The sequence below is a fragment of the Aotus nancymaae genome, unplaced genomic scaffold (assembly GCF_030222135.1).
Source record: "Aotus nancymaae isolate 86718 unplaced genomic scaffold, 86718_ANA_hifiasm-v0.15.2.pri h1tg000064l_1, whole genome shotgun sequence".
Lineage (NCBI taxonomy): Eukaryota > Metazoa > Chordata > Mammalia > Primates > Aotidae > Aotus > Aotus nancymaae.
The window spans coordinates 9,392,870-9,416,529 of NW_026988479.1; the positions used below are offsets into that span (position 1 = coordinate 9,392,870).

The window sequence follows — 23,660 nt, forward strand, 5'->3', positions numbered from 1 at the left end:
ACCTGGCAGGCGGAAGTTACAGTGAGCTGAGATCGCACCACTGCACTCCAGCCTGGGTGACAGAGACTCTGTCTCAAAAAAATGAATAAATAAAAATAATAATAACATTAAATGTTAACAGATTAATCCATCCAGAGACTGTCAGCCTGGAGGGAAAAAAAAAACTCATGATCTAACTATATGCTGTTTAGGGAAGATATACTTTATATTCAATATATAAACATTGTAAGCAAAAGTTGTGAAAAAGATATATTATGCAAACAACCATCACAAGAAAACTTAAAAGACTGCCCTAATATCACACAAAATAGACTTTTAACAAAAAAAAGTTACTAGAGATGAAGAGGGAAATTTCATAATGATAAAGGGGGCAATCTATCAGAAAGCTATAATAATGATAAACATGTCTAAACCAATTACAAAATCAAGAAGGAAAGAGAAAATATGAATGACATGATAAACAAGTTAGACCTAATAACTCTCTGCAGAACACTTCACAGAACAATAGAATATACATCTATATATTGTTCTCAAGTCACATGGAATGTTCTCCAGGAGAGCCCATGTGCTAGGCCATAAATAAACCTCAGTAAATTTAAAAGGCAGAAATTACACAAAATATATTTTCTTACTACAGTGGAATAAAATTAGATATCAATTACAGGAAAAATTTTGGAAATTTACAAATATATGGATATTAAACTATATTCTACTAAATAACCAATGGGTCCAAGGGGAAATCAGAAAATACTTGGAGGCTGGGCACAGTAGCTCATGACTTTAATCTCAATACTTTGGGAAGTGGAGGTAGGAGGATCACTTGAGTACAGGAGTTTGAGATCAGCCTGGGTAACAGCGAGAACTTGTCACTGCGAAAAAAAAAATGAACAAAATTAGCCAGGCATGAGGACACACACCTAAGTCTCAGCTACTTGGGAGGCTGAGGTGGGAGGATCACTTAAGCTGGGGAAGTCAGGGCTGCAGTGATCTGAGATCACACCACCGCACTCCAACCTGGGCAACAGAGCAAGATCCTCTCTCAAAAAAAAAAAAAAAGACAAAAAATACTTTGAGATTAATGAAAATGAAGACACAACATACCATCATTTGTGGGATATAGTAAAGCAGAGAGGAAAATGAATAGCTGTAATGCCTATATAAAGAAAGATATCAAATCAGTAACCTAACCTTCCACCTTAAGACACTGGAAAAAGAAGAGCAAACTAAACCAAGCAAGCAAAAAGAAATATTTAAAAAGTAAAAGTTCATGAAATAGAGAATAAGAAAACAGAAAATCAATGAAACCAAAGCTATTTTTTTTAAATCAACAAAATTGAAAGACATTTAGTTAGAATGACCAAGAACAAAAGAGAGAAAATTCAATTTATTAGAATCAGAAATGAAAGAGGTGACATTACTACTGACTTTACAGAAATTAAAAGGATTATAAAGGAATAAATAATTGTTTGCCAACAAATTAAGATAACTTAGATTAAATGAGGTTTCCCAGAAAAACACAAACTACTGAAACTGGCTCAAGAAAAAATAGACAATCTCAATAAACTTTTAACAAGTGAAAAGACTGAATCAGTTTATTTAAAAAAAAAAACTATCTGCAAAGAAAAGCCCAGGCCTAGATGATGTCCCTACTGAATTCTATCATTTAAAGAAGAATTAATACCAAATCTTCATAAACTCTTTCAAAAAATAGGAGGAATACATCCCATCTCATTTTTTAAAACCAGTACTTCCCTGATACCCAAACCAATAGAAAAAACTACAGACAAATATCTTTTATGAATGTGAACACAAAATTATCAACAAAATACCAGCAAACTGAATCCAGCATCACATAAAAAGAATTATGCTACCGGGCACAGTAGCTCACACCTGTAATCCCAGCACTTTGGTAGGCAGAGGTGGGTGGATCACCTGAGGTCAGGAGTTCAAGACCAGCCTGGCCAACACAGTGAAACCCCGTCTCTACCAAAAATACAAAAAATTAGCTGGGCGTGGTGGCTTGTACCTGTAATCCCGTGCCTGTAATCCCAGCTACTTGGGAGACTAAGGCAGGAAAATCAGTTAAACCCAGGAGGCAGAGGTTGCAGTGAGCCAAGATGGTGCCATTGCACTCCAGCCTGGGCAACAAGAGTGAGACTCTGTCTCAAAAAAGAAAAGAAAAGAAAAGAAAAAGACTTATGCACTGTGACCAATTGGATATTGGTTCAACATCCAAAAACCAAGAAATGTAACATAATACATCAATAGAATAAAACCAAGAAAATTTTCATTTTGATCATTTCAATAGACAAAGAAAAAACATTTTATAAAATCCAACACCCTTCATGATAAAAGCACTCAACAAACTAAGAATAAAAGGAAACTTCCTCAATCTGATAAAGGGCATCTATGAAAAATCCACATCTAATATCATACTTAGACTGAGTGCTTTCCCCATAAGATTAGGAACAAGACAAGGGTGTCTGCTCTTGCCACTTTTTTTTTTTTGAGACAGAGTTTTGCTCTTGTTGCCCAGGCTGGAGTGCAATGGCATGATCTCAGCTCACTGCAACCTCTGCCTCCTGGGTTCAAGTGACTCTCCTGCCTCAGCCTCCTAAGTAGCTGGGATTACAGGCATGCACCACCACTCCTGACTGATTTTGTATTTTTAGTACAGATGGAGTTTCTCAGTGTTGGTCAGGCTGGTCTTGAACTCCCGTCCTCAGGTGATATGCCCCGCCCTTGGCCTCCCAAAGTGCTGGGATTACAAGGGTGAGCCACCATGCCTGGCCAATGCTCTCGCCACTTCTATTCAACATTGTACTGGAGGTTCAAGTCTGCACAATTAGGAAAAAGAAATAAAAGGCATCCAGACCAGCAAAAAAGCAAAACTATATCTACTCACAGACGACATTATCTTCTATGTGGAAAATCCTAAGGAATCCACTAAAGAACTATGAGAACCAATAAGCAAGTTCGGAAGGTTGCTTGATATTAAGAGTTAAGGATAAATTATTTAGGCAAATAGTGAGGGTATGGGATCCTCGGTAAGGTTTTCCTTTTAGTGAAAAGCAGCCCCAATCATTTTCTTTTCTAACCAAGAGCAGCCTGTAGAATCAAGCTGCAGACATAGACACACAAGCTGGAAGCTTGCACAGGTGAATGCCAGCAGTTATGCCAACAGAAAAAGGCTACCTGGGACTAGGCATGTTCAAAATGATGGCTCCACCTTCCCTTCTCTTTGCAAATCATGTAAGGAGAAGACAATATGGCTCCAGCCAGGCAAAGACTCCTTTTGCATAATAATATTAGGGTAGGGTAACCAGCCTTCCTCTTGCACTATGTAAATGTCACACCTGGTGGAAACAATCTGTGGGCCCTACGTAAACTGGACACCACCTCGTCAAGCTGCAGGCCAGATTCTCCTTTTGGAGGACCCTCTTTCTCACTAAGGAGAGAGCTATTCTTTCTCTTTCTTGTGCCTATTAAACCTCTGCTCTTAAACTCACTCCTCGTGCGTGTCCATGTCCTTAATCTTCTCGGCACGAGATGACAAACTCTGGGTATTTACCCCAGACAATGACACCACTTCAATATAAGCTCAATATACAAAAGTAAGTTGCATTTTTATGCCCTTGCAATGAACAATTTGAAATGAAATTAAGAAAACTCCATTTGTAATAGCATCAAAAAGTGTAAGATATTTAAGAATAAATTTTACAAAACAAGTGTAAAATGTATGCTTTGAAAACTACAAAACATTGTTGAAAAAATTAATGGAAGATCTAAATAAATGGCAAAACATCCTAAATTCACAGATTAGAATAAGAGTTAACATTTTTAAGACAGCAATAACCTCTAAACTAATCCACAGATACAATGTAATCCATATCAGAATCTCAGATGTCTTTTTGCAAAAATCGACAAGCTGATCTTAAAATTCATATGGAATTGCAATGGACCTAGAATAGCCAAAACAATCTCAGAAAACTAAACAAAGTAGAAAGACTCACACTTCCTGATTTCAAACTTACTACAAAGTAGTAGTCATTAAGACAGTGTGCAATGGCTCATGCCCATAATCCCAACACTTTTGGAGGCCAAGGCAGGCAGATTGCTTGAGCGCCATTCAAGACCAGCCTGGGCAATGTGGTGAAATCCTGTCTCTACAAAAAATTTAAAAATTAGCCAGGCTTGGTGATATACCCCTGAAGTCCCAACTACTCAGGAGGCTGAGGTGGGAGGATTGCTTGAGCCTAGAAGGTAGAGGTTGCTGTGAGCCAAGATCATGCCACTGCACTCCAGCCTGGGCAAAAGAGTAAGACCTTGTCAAAAAAAAAGAAAAGAAAAAAAGGAAAGAAAGCATATTGCTGGAACAAGGACAGCCTTGCAGATCAATGGAACAGAACTGAGATTCTAGAAATAAGCCCTTATGAAACCACCTTTGCAAAATTGTGACTGAGACAGTGAAGGAGATCTAACTTAATCAGCTCTATCTTGCTTCTAACCTTCAAGCTGTCCTTGTTCATTCCTGGACACAGGCTAGACTAATTTCATATACAGTTTAAGACAAAGACGATAACAGCCCTTTCCCAAAGCAGACTTACTTCCTGCCTGGGGACCAGATTGCCTTTGTAGGACTAACATGTAGAGTACAGTAAATTCCTCTTCAAAGAACAATATGTCAGTATATTCAGTTTCCCTGTTCTTTGTTCTCCATTTTAAAGTTTAACTTCCTCGTTCTTTACATCTCCTTGCCCCTGGTTTCAGTGAACAACCCCTTCCTCTCCTCTATCACCTGCTCTGTCCTTGATCATTTTTAGTCACCTGCTCTGTCCTTAGTCACCTGCTCTGTCTTTAGTCATCCTTAGTCACCTGCTTTGTAACCGTTCTTCCTGCCAAAACTATTCACCCTACCACTCTGGATCATACCCCTGCTTTCTTTAAAAATAGCCAGTCAGAATTAACTTAGACTGTGCAGTCCAATCCTAGCCAATAGGGGAAAGACAAAGCAGTAGGGACTAGCTGTATCAGGGATAAGACCCCCTTCCCCTCCCCGTCCGGTGTCTTGCCCCATCCACAAGATGCACCTTTCTATAGAAGTAAATTTGCCTTGCTGAGAAAATTTATGTTCCAGTGCTATTTCTTTTGTGGCACCAAAAACTTGTGGCCACAAGATTAGAAATCATGGTTTAGGAGTCACACAGCTAGAGGCTACAAGATTCTGACCCTTCCTAAACTGCTCCTAAGATCAGTGCTTGAGATATTTTGCAGACCTTGCACTTGATGGATCAGCTGGCACCACCCAGATTGATAAACCAGCTCATCTGATCTTGTGCCCCACCCCAACCCAGGAATTGACTCAGTGAAAGAAGACAGCTTCGACTCCCTGTGATTTCAAGCCTGACCAAACAACACTCCCAGCTCACTGGCCTCTCCCACCCACCAAATTGTTCCTAAAAACTCTGCTCCCTGAATGCTCAAGGAGACTGATTTGAGTAATAATAAAACTCTGTTCTCCTGCAAAGCCAGCTCTTCATGAGTTATTCTATCTCTATTGAAATTTCCCTGGCTTGATGAATTGGCTCTGTCTAGGCAGCAGGCAAGGTGAATCCCTTGGGCAGTTACACTTACATCCATGGGCAACCAAATTTCAACAAGGGGCCAAGACCATAATGGGGAAAGAACAGTATTTTCAACAAATGGTGCTGGGACAACAACTGGATAGCCACATGCAAAAGCATGAACTCTCACCTTATAGCACATACAAAAATTAACTCAAATGGATCAGACTTAAATGTAAGAGCTAAAGTCATAACTCTTAGAAGAAAATGTAACTGTAAATCTTCATAACCCTAGATTTGGCAAACAATTTTGAAATATGATACCAAAAGCATAGGCAACCAAATAAGCAGATAAATTGGACTTCTCAAAATTGGAAACATTTGAAAATCAAAAGACATCATCAAGAAAGTAAAGACAAAACCCACAAAATGGAAGAACATATTTGCAAATCACATATCTGATAAGGAATTTGTATCTAGGATATGCAGAAAATTCTTACATCTCAATAATAAAAAGACAACTCAATTTAAAAATAGGCAAAGGATATGAACAGACATTTCTCCAAGGACAATATACAAATGGATAATAAGTACAAAAAAAAAAAGACATTCAACCTCATTAGACACTAGGGAAATGTAAATCAAACCCACAATGAAATACCACTTCACACCCATTAGAATAGCTGGAATAAAAAAGTGAGGCTTCAGTGTGGTGGCTCACACCTATCACCCTAACACTCTGGGAGGCTAAGGCAGGAAGATTGCTTGAGCCCAGGAATTCAAAATCAGCCTAGTCAACATAGCAAGACCCTGTCCCTAAAAAAGAAAAAAATAAAAATTAGCCAGCCATAATGGTGCATGCCTGTAGAAGTAGGGCCAGGTGTGGTGGCTTATGCCTATAATCCTAGCACTTTGAGAGGCTGAGTAGGGAAGATTTCTTGAGCCCATGATTTCAAAACCAGCCTGGGCAACATAGGGAGACCTCATCTCTATATAAAAAATAATAGCCTGTAATCCCAGCACTTTGGGAGGCCGAGGCGGGTGGATCACGAGGTCAAGAGATCGAGACCATCCTGGTCAACATGGTGAAACCCCGTCTCTACTAATACAAAAAATTAGCTGGGCACAGTGGCGCGTGCCTGTAATCCCAGCTACTCAGGAGGCTGAGGCAGGAGAATTGCCTGAACCCAGGAAGCGGAGATTGCGGTGAGCCGAGATCGCGCCATTGCGCTCCAGCCTGGGTATCAAGAGCGAAACTCCGTCTCAAAAAAAAAAAAAAATAATAATAATAATAATAATAAAATTAAAATTAAAAAAGAAAAATTTATAAAGATAGAGAGTAGTGATTGCTTAGGGTTAGGGAGGGGGTTTGGAGGTCTAGGGGTGTCATAGACAAAGGGTATGGGGTTTTTACTGAGTTGATGAAAATTGTGGTGATGGTTGTACATATCTGTGAATATACTAAAAGCCACTGAAATTTACTTCAAATGGATGAATCATATTATATAAAAATATCTCAATTATGCTGTTTTTAAAAACAAATATAATATGGCTGACACCAGGCCTAGGGCAAAAACATGTAAAAAATGAGCCTGGACTACTATCTTGTCAGTAAGGTCACAAGGAAAGTATCAAATTCTACATACTAGGTCCTGTTAAAAGGACTTGGGAAGCCCCCTTGAAAAGGCATCCATTGATTTTGAACTTCAGTAATAATAATAATTGCGTCCAGGTTTAGACTATGATACCCAAAAGTATGGTGCTTTGGCATGACACATATTTTGAACTGAAGGAGATTAGAAGGGCCTCAGAAACAAAATGTCTCTCACCTTCTCCTGCCCTCCTTTCTCCCTCAAGGTGTATCACAGAAACCAGGATTTCTCTTCCTCTTGCCCACCTCCGGAGCAACTAGAATTCCTCTTCCCCAAAGCAAGCCATAAAACATAGAAAGGTCACTCTCTGATCTACCTCCTTTGATAACACCCTCATTCCAGAGAGCTCCTTCCCACCACACCTGGAAGGAAGGAATGCAAAACAGAGGCGGAAGAATCTGAACAAACGGGCCTTGCTGTGCTTATTACCATTAGATCTTACTCCTTTTGCCCAACCGCGTTTCTCTACAACTATCCACTCCTCTCAGAAAATTTAGCATAAAATCAGACTGTGTTCTCCCTGGGTCTTTGGGTTTTCATTTATGAAGACTTCTATGTCACATAGAACTTTGTTAAACTTGTCATGCTTCTCTTGCTAACCTGTCTTTTGTTATACGAGCATTGGCTGTGACTCTTGTTACAGATAGGCAAAAGGTATTATCTTTCTGCCCTGATAATTGCAATACATTGAAACTCATTAAATATGTTTAAGTTCATGAGTTTATAATGATATTTCCAAAAAAATTAATTGGTTGCCTTTGGAGGTCACCTTTTGGAGCCAATTCTTTAAAATGTATGAAAAAAATCAAGTATTTACCCAGTTTCTTCATATGAACTATATCATTAGGTAACCAAATAAGGGGAAATGTCTATTTATGAAAGTATTCAAATAATACATTTTAAAAAGATGATAAAGTTAAAATAACACCATTTTAGACATCCCAATGAAGTGATGGATCTAGTCATTAAGCATCAATGCTTACTAACATCACAAAAAGAGACATTCAAACATGCACCCTCTGATGAAAGAAGACAGTAACACCTACAGTCTTGCCAAAGGGACTGAACCTCAGACTAATCTGCATCAGCTGCTTATTTGCAGAAAATACAAAGGACAGATAAACACATTGAATTCCCCTATGGGAATGCAATCAACAACATTCAGATTGTGAGAAATTCAACAAAGCAAATGTTCTGAACTCCTCAACATGTAAGCTGTAAGGGAAACAAAGGGATAGAGAAATTCCCGTAGTTTAAAAGATAGCTTAAAAACATATTAGGCCAGGAGTGATGGCTCACACCTGTAATCCCAACACTTTGGGAGGCCAAGGCAGGTGGATCACCTGAGGTCAGGAGTTCAAGACCAGCCTGGCCAATGTGGCGAAACCCAGTCTCTACTAAAAATACACAAATAAGCTGGGCATGATGGAGGGTGCCTGAAATCCCAGCTACTAGGGAGGCTGAGGCACAAGAAGCACTTAAACCCAGGAGGTGGAGGTTGCAGTGAGGCAAGATTACACCACTGCACCCTAGCCTAGGCGAAAGAGTGAGACTCCATCTCAAAAAAAGAAAAACCAAATCTTGGCCAGGCGTGGAGGCTCACACCTGTAATCTCAGCACTTTGGGACGTGGAGGCAGGTAGATAACTTGAGACCAGGAGTTCAAGACCAGCTTGGCCAACATGGTGGAACCCTATCTCTACTAAAAATACAAAAATTGGCCAGGTGCAGTGGTTCACACCTGTAATCCCAGCACTTTGGGAGGCCAAGGTGGGCAGATCATCTGAGGTCAGGAGTTCAAGACCAGCCTGGCCAACATAGAGAAACCCCCTCTACTAAAAATACAAAAATTTAGCCAGGCATGGTCGTGGGCACCTGTAATCCCAGCTACTTGGGAGTCTGAGGCAGGAGAATCACTTGAACCTGGGAGGCAGAGGTTGCAGTGAGCGGAGATTGTGCCATTACACTCCAGCCTGGGCAAGAGTGTGAGACTCCATTTAAAAAAAAAAAAATTAACCAGGTGTGGTGATGGGCACCTGTAATCCCAGCTACTCAGGAGGCTGTGGCACGAGAATCATTTGAACCTTGGAGACAAAGGGTGCCATGAGCTGGTATGCCACTGCATTCCAGCTGGGTGACAGAGCAAGATTCATCCTCAAAAAAAAAAAAAAATCAAATATTTTTTAAATAAAGGCAAGGCTAGTTTTGTTGTTGGCAATGGTTTAGCGGTTTTTTTTTAGAGAGAGAGTCTCTCTATGTTGCCCAGGCTAGATAGATTGCAGTGGCTATTCATAGGTGCAAACATAACACACTATGGCCTCAAACTCCTGGGCTCAAGTGACCCTCCTGCCTCAGCTTCCTAAGAAGCTGGGACTACAGGTATGTGCGATGACACCTGTATGGCTAGAACAAGATTAGTTTTGACAAATTTACCCGTAGTAATGAAATAGGATAATATTAGGGAAAACAGAAACTGGGTGAGGAATATATGGAAACTCTCTATACTATCTTTGCAACTTTCTTGTAAATCTAAAATTATCCCAAAATAAAGTTTACTTAAAAAAAAGGGGCTAAGATGGCTATAAAAACAAAACAATAATAGTAAGTGCTAGCAAAGACAGGGAGTAACTGAAACCCTCACACTCAGCTAGTAGGAATGTAAAATGGTACAAACACTTTGGAAAACAGTCTGGCAATTCTTCAAAGATTAAACATAGAGTTACCATATGACCCACAATTCTAACTCCTAAGTATATACCTAAAAGAAATGAAAACATATGTCCATACAAAAATGAGTATACAAATGCTCATAGCAGCATTACCCATAATAGCTAAAAAGTAAAAACAACCCAAATGTCCATCAGCTGATAAAAGGTAAATAAAAAGAGGTCTATCCATTCAGTGGAATATTATTCAGCCATAAAAAGAAATAAAGTACTGGCTGGGCATGGTGGCTCATGCCTGTAATTCCAGGACTTTGGGAGGCCGAGGTGAGCATATATTATATAATTTTCCCTATATGAAATGTTCAGAATAGGCAAATCCATAGAGAATGAAAGCAGATAGGAGTGTGTCTAGGCCTAGAAGGGTTGGGAGGACATGGAGAGTTATTACTAATGGATACAGGGTTTCATTTGGGGGTGATAAATATGTTCTAAAATTGACTATGATTGTGGTTGTACAACTCTGTGAATATACTGAAAACCACTTACGTGTACGCTTTAAATGTATGATTGTATGATATATGAATCATATCTCGAAAAAGCCTAGATTAAACTAAATGGATGCACATTTGGGTGATAAAACTATCTTTAAAATGCAAGGAAATGGCCAGGCCTGGTGGCTCACACCTGTAATCCCAGCACTTTGGGAGGCTGAGGCAGGAGGATTGCTTGATGCCAGAGTTCGAGACCAACCTGGGCAACATAGCAAGACCTGTCTCCATTATTTTAAAAAATGTAAGTAAATTATTACAATAAAAGTCAATATCGTGGTTGCTTTGTAGGGAAGGGGGCATGTTACAATTGCAGTAGGGCACACAAAGGGTTTTCTGGTGTGGTGGGCAAAATTCTATTTTTGATCAGGTGGTAGAGCTATCCATTTGTTATGTGTGATATTCTGTGTCTCTGTTTTCTTTTACAATAAAAAGGTTTTTAAAAAGGACTCACTAGCAAATTTGTTTCAAACACAATGTGAAGTCTCCTAGAATCCAACTTTACCATGGGCAAGGCACCAAGTTTGGTTATGCAGAATACAAGAGATTATGCTGATTCTCAAGGAACTTAATTTTTACTGGGAGGTTAATGAAAAAGAGTTAGAGAAAGAACTAGCCCATGTTAATATTAACTGGCACAAAATTTACAGATAATGTACTAAAAGATGTAGAATAGGATTGAGGGGCTAGGGAGTGTATCAGAAAAGGAATTTAAGCTACAGTATGAACAGAGGGTAAAACTGAGACAGAGAGATCTTATGTAGGCTACATTATGCCCAGAGGCAAAAAAGAAATGAAGAAAAAACGTTTGAGGACTTTGAATAAGAGTAGATAATATAGTCTGGCTGCAGTGGCTCACACCGGTAATCTCAGCACTTTGGGAGGTCGAGGCTGGTGGATCACCTGAGGTCAGGAGTTTGAGAGCAGCCTGACCAACACGGAGAAACCCCGTCTCTACTAAAGATACAAAATTAGTTGGGTGTGGTGGCACATGCCTGTAATCACAGCTACTTGGGAGGCTGAGGAAGGAGAATCGCTTGAACCCGAGAAGTGGAGGTTGCAGTGAGCCGAGACGATGCCACTGCACTCCAGCCTGGGCAACAAGAGCGAAACTCTGTCTCAAAAAAAAAAAAAAGTAGATAATATTTATTGAGCATATATCACATCATTTAATCCTCACCACAAACCTATGAAGTGAGTCCTATTATTATTTCCATTTTATAGGTGAAGTAACTGAGGCACAGAGACAGTCTATACAGTACATCAATGGTAGGTACAGTTGAAAAGGTACCCTGGGGAATGGATTGTGAATTCAGACCACCTGGGCTAGAATCCTGGTTCTGTTCTGCTATTAACCAGCTATGTGACTTTAGGCAAATTACTTTATCTCTGTGCCTTAGTGTTCTATTATTTAAAATGAGAATGCTAATAGTGGCAACTTCATCGTAGGGTTGTTGTAAAGATTAAATTATTTGATGTATATAAAGCATTTAGAACAGTTTCTGGCAGAAGGTTAAAACCCATTAATATTGGGCCAGGTGCAGTGGCTCACGCCTGTAATCCTAGCACTTTGGGAGGCCGAGGTGGGTGGATCACCTGAGGTCAGGAGTTCAAGACCAGCCTGGCTGTCATGGTGAAACCCCATCTTTAAAAAAATAATAAAATAAAAATAAAAATAAAAAAACCATTAATATTACATATTATTATAACAGAATAATAATTTCTAGGAAAAGCACATGAGAATTACCCCCAAGTTTTCTATTAAATCAGGTATTAAGTTACATACTTTTATCTCTTTATGTTCAAGATTGATTATTTGTATTTTAGGTTGCTGTTTTGTGCTAGACCAAGATCATGCTACTTTTGAGGCACCTAAAACAGTACCATTTTAAAGTAATTTTTCCAGGAAATACTCGGCAGTTCCTACTGCAACACTGGCAGAGTAAGGTAAATGATTTCAAATCTTTGCAGAATGTAGAGGCTGAAGATAAACAGAGGAGGGAACTCTGCAAAGGGTATGGCACAGCTTAAAGCAAATATAGATACACTCTGAGGGATGCCTGCATAGGTCTTCTGGGGCTGTGGCCATTCAACCCATGAGAGTTGAATGAGCATAGCAGCAGCAGTAGCCAGCAATGCAGATACCTACAGGATCTATTACACTACCTTTAAAGGTGTCCCTCTTGTTAGCACCAACCTAGATGCAGAGGGCAGAACCTGTCAGTATTAGAGGTGATGGATATACAAGAATATACCAAGGGATAAAAGAGATACCTAGGAGGCTGGGCACAGTGGCTCACGCCTGTAATCCCAGCACTTTGGGAGGCTGAGGCTGGTGGATCACCTGAGGTCAGGAGTTCGAGACCAGCCTGACCAATATGGAGAAACCCCGTTTCTACTAAAAATACAAAAATTAGCCAGGCATAGTGGTGTGAGCCTGTAGTCCCAGCTACTTGGGAGGCTAAAACATGAGAACTGCTTGAACCTGGGAGGCGGAGATTGCAGTGAGCCAAGATTGCGCCATTGCGCACCAGCCTGGGCGACAGAGTGAGACTCCATCTCAAATCAAAAAAAAAAAAAAAGAGATAACTAGGAAAGGCTGGCAGGATCCCAAAATATACATACTTTCCGTAAGAAGTATCTTTTAATACTAATTCTGGAGCTCTATACCAGCGTGTGGCCACATAGTCCATATAAATGTCCCCAGGAGCTGCTAGTGTTTGTGCAAAATGAAAATCACAGAGCTTAGTAATTCCTGACTGGGATACTAAAATCTTCTCAGGCTTTATATCTCGATGTATAATCTAAAAAGCAAACAGCATACAAAATATATTAAAATGAGATTTCATTATCCAGAATCTCTCAAAATTTATACTGAGAAAATCTAGTTAATTAAGGTAGTAAAGCTATTTCCTTACCACATGCAAAGGGTTAATTACACAATACAAATATAGTTACATGTTTTCAATTCTTGTCCTATCATCTCAAAATAAAATGAAGCTAAGAAAACAGGCATAATACTAAAACGGCAAATCACATTCCTATAAGAAAAACCAAAAGAGCTTCATGATGCTGGGAATGGTGGCTCATGCCTGTAAACCTAGTACTTTGGGAGGCCAAGGCAGGAGGATAGCTTGAGGCCAGGAGTTTGAGACTAGCCTGGGTAACAGTGTGAGACCCGTTCTCTAAAATAAATAAATAAATAAATAAATAAAAGAAAAAAAGCAAGAAAATAACTTAATGAAATTTTACTTTCCTTTAACCTATGTCCCACTCCAGTTCCTGTCCTTTCATGTCCTTCACAGCTAAACCTCTTGAAGATATTATCTGTACTCATAGTCTTCACTTTCTGACCCAGTCACCCAAGATAATGTAACCTCCTCTTTTGCTCCTACACTGCATTAAACTTCTCTAGCCAAAGTCATCCACATTTTTTGCTACATCCAATAGCCACCTCTCCATCCATATCTTACTTGATTTCTTACTGTAAAAATATTGCCAGCTATTCCTCCATTCCTGGTTTCTGGGACCCAAAATGTTCCCAGTTTCCTCCTATCTACCTGGCAGCTCCTCTTTCTCTGTCTGTCCCTAAAATACAGAGTCCTTGTCTTAGGCTTTCATCTCTTCATATATATCACGTTTCCTGGTCAATTTCATGTACTCTCTTTTTTGGGGGGTGGGAGGGTCATTTTTGTCACTTGGTTATAGGGACAACACTCTTGGGCTTCTCCCTACCTATTGGCTGCTCCATCTCAATCTGATCAATTCTTTTTAAGAAATTATTTTTTAAAGAGATAGGGTATTGCTCCATAGCCTAGGCCAGAGTGAAAAGGCACAATCAAAGCTCAGTGCAGCCTCAAACGCCTGGGCTCAAGCAAGGAGTGCTGAGGCAATCCTACCACCTCAACCTCCTGAGTAGCTAGGAGTACAAGTGCGTGGCTGTAGCTGCACAGCCTACAGTATTAGGACTACTGGCTAATTTAAAATTTCTCTGTGTGGAGACAGGTTCTGATTATGTTGCCCAGGTGATCATGAGTGCTGGGCTCAAGTGATCTTCCCGCCTCAGCCTTCCAAAGTGCTAGGATTCTAGGTGTGACCCACCACACCTGGCCTTGATTTTTAACATTTTAATTGATAAATTAAAATTGTATATATTATGTGCATGTTGTTTTGAAATATGTATACATTGTATAATTAGCTAAGTCAAGATAATTAACATATGCATTACCTCACATACTTTTTTTTATAGTAAGAACACTTAAAATCTACTCTCAGCAATTTTCAATATAGTCATTGTTATTAACTAGTTACCATTTTGTATAATAGATCTCTTGAACTTATTCCTCCTTTCTAACTGAATTCTTGTATCCTTTGACCAACACCTCCCCAACCACCCCATTCTAGCCCCTGGTAACTACCATTCTACTCTCTACTTCTATGAGTTGCGTTTTTACAGATTCTGTATGTAAGTAAGATCCTGCAGTACTTGTCCTGTGCATGACTTATTTCACTTAACATAATGTCCTCCAGGTTCATCCATGTCATCACAAATGACACGGTTTCCTTCTTTTTTTTTTTTTTTTTTTTTTTTTTTTTGAGACGGAATTTCGCTCTTGTTAGCCAGGCTGGAGTGCAATGGCGCGATCTCGGCTCACCGCAACCCCCGCCTCCTGGGTTCAGGCAATTCTCCTGCCTCAGCCTCCTGTGTAGCTGGGATTACAGGCACGCGCCACCATGCCCAGCTAATTTTTTGCATTTTTAGTAGAGACGGGGTTTCACCATGTTGACCATGATGGTCTCGATCTCTTGACCTTGTGATCCACCCGCCTCGGCCTCCCAAAGTGCTGGGATTACACTTTCTATTTTTATGGCTGAATAGTGCTCCATTGTGTATACATACCACATTTTCTTTATCCATTCATCTTTAATGGACACTTAGGTTGATTTTGCATCTTGACTATTGTGAATAATGCTGCAGTGAACATGGGAGTGTAGATTTCTCTTTGACATACTGATTTAATTACCTTTGGATATATACCCAGTAGTGGGATTGCTGGATCATATGGTAATTATATTTTTAATTTTTGGAAAAGCCTCCATATTGTTGTCCATAATGACTGTATTAATTTACATTTGGCCCAACCGTGTTAAGAGGATTCTCTTTCCTCCCTGTCCTTGCCAACACTTTTCTTTCTTTTTTTTTTTTTCCGAGACAGAGTCTTGCTTTGTCACCCAGGCTGGAATGCAGTGGCGTGATCTCTGCTCACTGCAACCTCCTTATCCCGGGTTCAAGCGATTCTCTTGCCTCAGTCTCCCAAGTAGCTGGGATTACAGGCACATGTCACCATGCCCAGCTAATTTTTGTCTTTTTAGTAGAGACGGGGTTTCACCAGGTTGTCCAGGCTGGTCTCAAACTCTGACCTCAAGTTATCTGCCCACCTGTCTCCCAAAGTGCTGGGATTACAGGTGTGAGCTGCTGTGCCCAGCCATCTTTGCCCATTTTTTATTTTTTAATTTTTTTAAGGACATAGGGTTTCACCATGTTGCCTGGGCTAGTCTTGAACTCCTGGACTTAAGCTATCCTCCCACCTCGGCCTCCCAAAGTGCTGGGATTATAGACATTAGCCACTGCACCTGGTCCTTTGCCCAATTTTTAATCAGGTTATTTGTTTCCTTACTATTGATTTATTTGAGTTCCTTATATATTCTAGATATTAACCCCTTATCAGATGTATGGTTTGCAAGTATTTTCTCTAATTCTGTGGGTTCTCTCTTCTCTCTACTGATTATTTCCTTGGATATGCAGAAGTGTTTTTTGTTTGATGTAATCCCATTTGTCTGTTTGCTTCTGTTGTCTGTGCTTTTGGCTTCATATCCAAAAAAATCACTGCCCAGATCCAATGTCATAGAACTTTTCCCATGTTTTCTTCTAGTAGTTTTACAGTTTCAGATCTTACATTTAAGTCTTTAATCTATTTTTAGTTGATTTTTGTATATGGTTCATCTATTCTTACAGCTTTAGTAACTATCCATATATTACTGATAATTTCAACATTTCTATGTCTAACAGATATTTCTCCTGGTTTCCACAAGAAATGAAAGTCCACAATAAATCCCAAAAAAACTGAGTACAGGCCCTTTAAATTCAGCAAATCTAAAACTAAACACATCCTCTTCTCCTCCAAACCTACTTGTTCTCAACAATCTGCTATTCCAGTGAATGGAACCACCACTGACTCCATGATGCAAGTCAGAAACCAAGGGCATTTTTCTCCCTGCCCACACTCCCGTAACCTATCTACTGCTCTTCCTAGTTCAGGTCTCCTCAGCTGTCTCACAAAACTAATACACAAGTTTATCAACTGGTCTCCCTTAATTCACATTTGTGCTCTCCAATCCAGTCTCCACAATGAGGTCTTAATACTATTTTACAATCAGATGTGTGATCATGCCACTTCTTTTTTTTTTTGAGATGGAGTCTTGCTCTGTTGCCAGGCTGCAGTGCAATGGTGCAATCTTGGCTCACTGCAAACTCCACCTCCTAGGTTCAAGCGATTCTCCTGCCTCAGTCTCCCAAGTAGCTGGGACTACAGGTGCCTGCCACCACGCCAAGCTAATTTTTATATTTTTAGTAGAGACAGGGTTTCACCATGTTGGCCAGGATGGTCTTGATCTCTTGACCTCATGATCCGCCCGTCTTGACCTCCCAAAGTGCTGGGATTACAGGCGTGAGCCACCTCACCCAGCCCGATCATGTCACTTCTTTGCTTCGAGGTTTCCTCATCCTGCAGGATAAATTTCAAACTCCCTAAAATGGCTTAGAAGGCCTTGTGAGGTTTGGCCCCTACTTACCCTCTTAACCTCGGGACTCTATCTCAAAGGAAAAAAAAGGTATCACTTCACACATTCTGCCCACTATATACCCACTGACCTCCTCCTCAGTGTTCTAAACATGGGGCAGAAAGATCTACAGATCCACCCACTTAATACCCTGACAGTTTCACTTGCTTTGTCACCCGGGCTAGAGTGCAGTGGTATGATCATGGCTCACTGTAGCCTTGACCTCCAGGTTCAAGCAATCTTCCCACCTCACCCTCCAGAATAGCTGGGACCACAGGCATGAGCCACCACACACCCAGCACATCTTAAAATTTTTTTGTAGAGATGAGATCTCACTATGTTGTTCAGGCTGTTCTCAAACTCCTAGGCTCAAGCAATCCTCCTGCCTCAGCCTCCCAAAGTGCTGGGATCACAGGCATGAACCACCATATTCGGCCCATTTTCCCTTTCTAGCAACTAACACTATGACTACATTTAGAATTATCTTATGCTTGAAAACCAAGCACTCTCTGAGTTCCAACTTTTAAAATTCTATGTTTCGATGACATCCTCCTTGGTCTTTCATCATCATGTTGAGACCTCCATAAAAACAGTTATCTCACTCCATTTGTTTAGGCTTCTTTAATATTTCTCATCAATGTTCTGTAGTTGTCAGTGCATAGGTCTTGTCAGATTTTCCTCAATGTTCCTGAAAATATGTGATATTCTTTGGTGCTACTATAAATGGTATTTTTAAATTTTAGATTTTTGTCATTAATAAGTGAAAATACAATTGACTTTGGCATACTGATCTTGTATCCCACAATTTTCATAAATTTAATAGTTCTATTAACTTTGTTGTAGATTCCATAGGATTTTCTATATAGATGATTATGTCATCTGTGAATAAAGACAGTTTACCCCTCAAAAAAAAAAAGGTATCATTTCATACCCACTAGAATAGCTACAATAAAAAAGACAATGAAAAATATTGGGAAGAATGTGAAAAAACATGAAACCCATTGCTGGTGGGGATTTAAAATGATACAGTCACTTTGGAAAAAAGTTTGGCAGTTTCCTTTAAAAAACATAACTAGGCCGGGCGCGGTGGTTCACGCCTGTAATCCCAGCACTTTGGGAGGCCGAGGCGGGTGGATCACAAGATCAAGAGATCGAGACCATCCTGATCAACATGGTGAAACCCCGTCTCTACTAAAAATACAAAAAATTATCTGGGTGTGGTAGCACACGCCTGTAATCCTAGCTACTCTGGAGGCTGAGGCAGGAGAATCGCTTGAACCCAGGAGACAGAGGTTGCAGTGAGCTGAGATCTCGCCACTGCACTCCAGCCTGGGCAACAGAGTGAGATCCTATCTCAAAATAATAAATAAAATAAAATAAAAAACTGTACCTCAATAAAGCTAGTAAAGAAAAATAGTTCAGAAATACATGTTGAGTGAAAAATAAATACTTTTTTAAAAAAAAAAAGAAGGCTGGACATGGTGGCTCATGCCTGTAATCCCAGCACTATGGGAGGCTGAGGTGTGTGGATCATGAGATCAGTAGTTCAAGACCAGCCTGGCCAACATGGTGAAACCTTGTCTCTACTAAAAATACAAAAATTAGCCGGGCATGGTGGCATGCGCCTGTAACCCCAGCTACTCAGGAGGTTGAGGCAGGAGAATTGCTTGAACCTGGGAGGCAGAGGTTACAGGGAGCCAAGATCGTGCCACTGCACTCCAGCCTGGGTGAGAGAGTAAGACTCGGTCTCAAAAAAAAAATTGATATAGTTCTTTGCCATCATAGAACTAACAGTCAATTGGAAGAGAAACACCTTACTGCATATAATCACAAGTAACACAAGTGCTACAAAGGAAAGGAACATAGCATTATAATAATTTAAATGGAGACATGACCCAGTGACAGATTAGGGAAGATGTCCCTGGGGAAAACTCCACTTTCATTAAGATCTGAGGGATGAGCAGAGGTAAACTAGGAAAGATTGGAAGAAAGAGAAATCCAAGCTGGGCGTGGTGGCTCATGCCTGTAATCCTAGCACTTTAGGAAGCCGAGGTGTGTGGATCACCTGAGGTCAGGAGTTCAAAACCAGCCTGGCCATCATGGTGAAACCCCATCTTAGAAAAAAAAAAAAAAAGAAAGAAAGAAAGAAAAATCCAAGAAGAGAGAATCATATGTGCAAAGGTGTTGTGTTAGGAGGAAGCATGGTAAAAAAGGTATTTATTGAGGCTAGGCGCAGTGGCTCATGCCTGTAATTCCAGCACTCTGGGAGGCTGAGGCGGGTGGATCACCTGAGGTCAGGAGTTCAAGACCAGCTTGACCAACATAGAGAAACCCCATCTCTATTAAAAATACAAAATTAGCCCAGTGTGGTGATGCATGCCTGTAATCCCAGCTACCCAGGAGGCTGAGGCAGGAGAATCACTTGAACCTGGGAGGCAGAGGTTGCAGTGAGCTGAGATCACGCCATTGCACTTCAGCCTAGGCAACAAGCGCAAAACTTCGTCTCAAAAAAAAAAAAGGAAGTTATTTATTGAAAAGTTATATCGCAATTCTGAGATGATTTCAGATGAACTCATTGATTTATTGTTATAAGTTTCTCTTTTATAAACAGCAATTAAAATTTTGGAAATCTTTCTTTTCACTGTCACTTTCCTCTTCTGATCCCCTAATTCCATTTAACAAACAAATGTATGCATGCATATACATGTGTACACATATCCATAAATATAAATATTTGTTATCTGCTTCCCAAACACAATTAGACTTTCCTCATTCTTCAGTATTTCCTAAGCACAAGCTTTAAGAATTAAAGCTAAACAGCTTTACACTAAGCTGCTGTGGAGAGACAGCATGGTAGAAAGGAAAGAGTATGGACTGTAGAAGGAATCTAATTCCCCTCTTCCATCAGTTATTAACTGTATTACAGCAGTCGCCAACCTTTTTGGCAACAGGAACTGGTTTTGTGGAAGACAGTTTTTCAACAGACCAGGCTGGGGGATGGTTTCAGGATGCTTCAAGTGTATTATATTTATTGTGTACTTTATTTCTATTATTATTACATTGTAATATACAATAAAATCAGCATACAACTCACCATAATGTAGAACAGGGGGAGCCCCGAACTTGTTTTCCTGCAACTAGATGGTCCCAACTGGGGGTTATGGGAGACAGTGACAGATCATGAGGCATTATAGTCTCACAAGGAGTGCACAACCCAGATCCCTTGCATGCGCAGTTCACAATAGGGTTCACACTCCGGTAAGAATCTAATGCCTCCGCGGATCTGATAGGAGGCAGAGCTCAAGTGGTATTGCGAGAATGGAAAGCAGTTGTAAATATGGATGAAGCTTTGCCTGCTCACCCGCCACTCACCTACTGTGTGGCCTGGTTCCTAACAGGCTGCAGACTGATATTGGTTGTAGCCCAGGGGTTGGGTACCCCTGCTGTTATGGTATCGGGAGATTCATTTATTAACCTGTGAATTTGTTTCCTTGGTTACTATTTATAAATTCTCATCGGTGGCTCATGCCTATAATCCCAGCACTTTGGGAGGCCAGGCGGGTGGATCACTTGAGGTCAGGATTTCTAGACCATCCTGGCTAACATGGTGAAACCCCATCTCTACTAAAAATACAAAAATTAGCTAGGCATGCTGGTGGGTGCCTGTAATCCCAGTTAGTCAGGAGGCTGAGGCGGGAGAATCACTTATTTTTTTTTTTTAAGATGGGGTTTCACCATGATGGCCAGGCTGGTCTTGAACTCCTGACCCCAGGTGATCCACCCACCTCGGCTTCCCAAAGTGCTAGGATTACAGGCGTGAGCCACTGCGCCCAGCCAGAGAATCACTTAAACCTGTGAGGTGGAGGTTGCAGTGAGCTGAGATTGTGCCACTGAACTCCAGCCTGAGTGACAGAATGAGACTCTGTCAAATAAATAAATTAATTAAATTAAATAAAGATAGGTTGGTCGCAGTGGTTTACACTTGAAATCCTAGCACTTTGGGAGACCAAGGCAGGCTGATACCCTGAGGTCTGGAGTTCAAGATGAGCCTGGCCAACAAGGTGAATCCCTGTCTCTACTAAAAATACAAAAAAAATTAGCCGAGTGTGGCAGTACATGCTTATAATCTCAGCTACTCAGGAGGCTGAGGCAGAAGAATTGCTTGAACCTGGGAGGTGGAGGTTGCAGTGAGCTGAGATCATGCCACTGAACTCTAGCCTGGTGACAGAGCTAGACTCTGTCTCAAGAAAAAAACAGAGTAGGAACCAAGTATTTTACTTAAGGCTGTATCCCCAGCACCTAGTATAAAAAATGTTTATCAGTAGATACTCAATAGAAATTCTCACTATTTCTTAAAATATATCGATATATCTTAAAGCAATTCCCATTTCTAAATTCAGTTATTGACAATGGCACTTCTCTGGCTCTCAGTTAAAAATACTGCAATACTACGAAAAATACAAAAATTAGCTGGGCAGGATGGCAGGTACCTGTAATCCCAGCTACTCAGGAGGCCAAAGCAGGGAGAATTGCTTGAACCCAGAAGGCAGACGTTGCAGTGAGCCAAGATCACACCACTGCACTCCAGCCTGGGTGATAGAGCAAGACTCCGTCTCAAAAAAATAATAATAATAATACTGTAATAAACTCTCTGACTTCACCCTTTGTTTTCAACCCTCTCATATCTAATTAGTTCCCAAGTCCTGTGATTTTCCCTCTGAAATCTTTCCATCCTCTCCCTCTGCCATCTTTCCTCTCCTTCCCATTGCTACTATCTTAGTCCAAACCCTTAACCACCCACACGTCTAGACTGTCACAACTTCCCACCTGATCTCTCTGGGTCTCTGTCTACTCATATCTTCCACTCTTGCTAAAATAAAATCCGGTTTTGTTTTCATCCAGTCATGGCAATGCTCAAGAACCTCCAATGGGTCAGGTGTAGTGCCACATGCCTGCAGTCCTAGCAACTTGGGAGGCTGAGGCAGGAGGACTGCTTGAGCCCAGAAGTTGGAGGCTACAGTGAGCTATGATCATGCTATTGTACTCCCATCTGGGCAACAGAGCAAGATCCTATCTTAAGAAAAACAAAAACAAAAAAAACAACAAAATCTTCAATAGTTCCCCAGTATGCTCAGGAAAGAGTTCACCCTCTTATAGATAAATTTCAAGGTTCTGGAAAATCTCTCCCCTGAGAACCTGTGTAATCTTATCTTCCTCTACCTGTTGTTCCCTGTAACCTGACTTAACAACTCTCTCTGAAGTTAAGAACAACTTGGACACAGAGGGAGGTGGGGGAAAGTCTCTTGGGTAACTGCCAAACTTCACCCTCATACAATGGGCCCCAATAAAACAGTGTGCCTTAATAAGCACATTCCTTTCCCTTCAAGTGCACTAAGACAGGGAAGCTAAAAGCAGACTTGGGGGATATGCCTGCAGCTGCAGAAAGATGGATGGGAAAAGACACCCAGCTCTCCCTCCCAAATAAGCACAACAAAGAGGCAAAGAAGCAGTCTAAGTGTCTAATAAACTCTCCCACCCTGAATCCTTAAAAACTCTTAGTCTGTAAGAAAGTGAGCTCTGACCTAACTTGGCCAGAAGCCTCTCTCAGGTTTATTTAAAATAAACCTATCCCTGTTGACTGAAAAGTCACCCTTTATGTTTCTCTCCTCTTTCTTTAATTCTTACAGTGGTGTGAGCCTGTAGTCCCAGCTATTCAGGGGGCTGAGGCAGGAGGATCACTTGAGCCTGGGAGGTTGAGGCTGCAGTGAGCTGTGATTGGGCCAATGCCCTCCACTGTGGGCAACAGAATGAGTGAGATCCTGTCTCAGGAAAAAAAAAAAAATCTGTGAAGTGCTGCGCCTATAGTCCCAGCTACTCAGAAGGCTGAGGCAGGAGGATCACTTGAGGCCAGGAGTTCATGGCTGCAGTGTGCTACCATTGTGCCTGTGATTAGCCACTGCACTCCAAACTGGGCAACATAGAGGGACACGGTCTTAAAAAAAAAAAAAGTGGCCAGGTGCGGTGGCTCAAGCCTGTAATCCCAGCACTTTGGGAGGCTGAGGTGGGTGAATCACGAGGTCAAGAGATCGAGACCATCCTGGTCAACATGGTGAAACCCTGTATCTACTAAAAATACAAAAAATTAGCTGGGCATGGTGGTGCATGCCTGTAATCCCAGCTACTCAGGAGGCTGAGGCAGGAGAATTGCCTGAACCCAGGAGGCGGAGGTTGTGGTGAGCCGAGATCGCGCCATTGCACTCCAGCCTGGGTAACAAGAGCGAAACTCCGTCTCAAAAAAAAAAAAGCCTGACAGGTTAGCTTGTGAAAGTTATGGGGGTAGATAGGGCCTTGTAGAGCCTGGTAAGGAGTTTGGATTTCACTGCCTGGAAGT

The 23,660-nt window shown here is 40.9% G+C and overlaps 1 protein-coding gene across 1 annotated transcript in view; it reads right to left on the reverse strand.

Moving 5' to 3' along the window:
• CDKL3 (cyclin dependent kinase like 3) overlaps positions 1 to 23,660 on the reverse strand; it is a 49,496-nt gene that overhangs the window by 17,563 nt on the left and 8,273 nt on the right. The window contains 1 exon segment of the mRNA XM_064366230.1: positions 13,055 to 13,233. Coding sequence (XP_064222300.1) covers positions 13,055 to 13,233 — 179 coding nt within the window.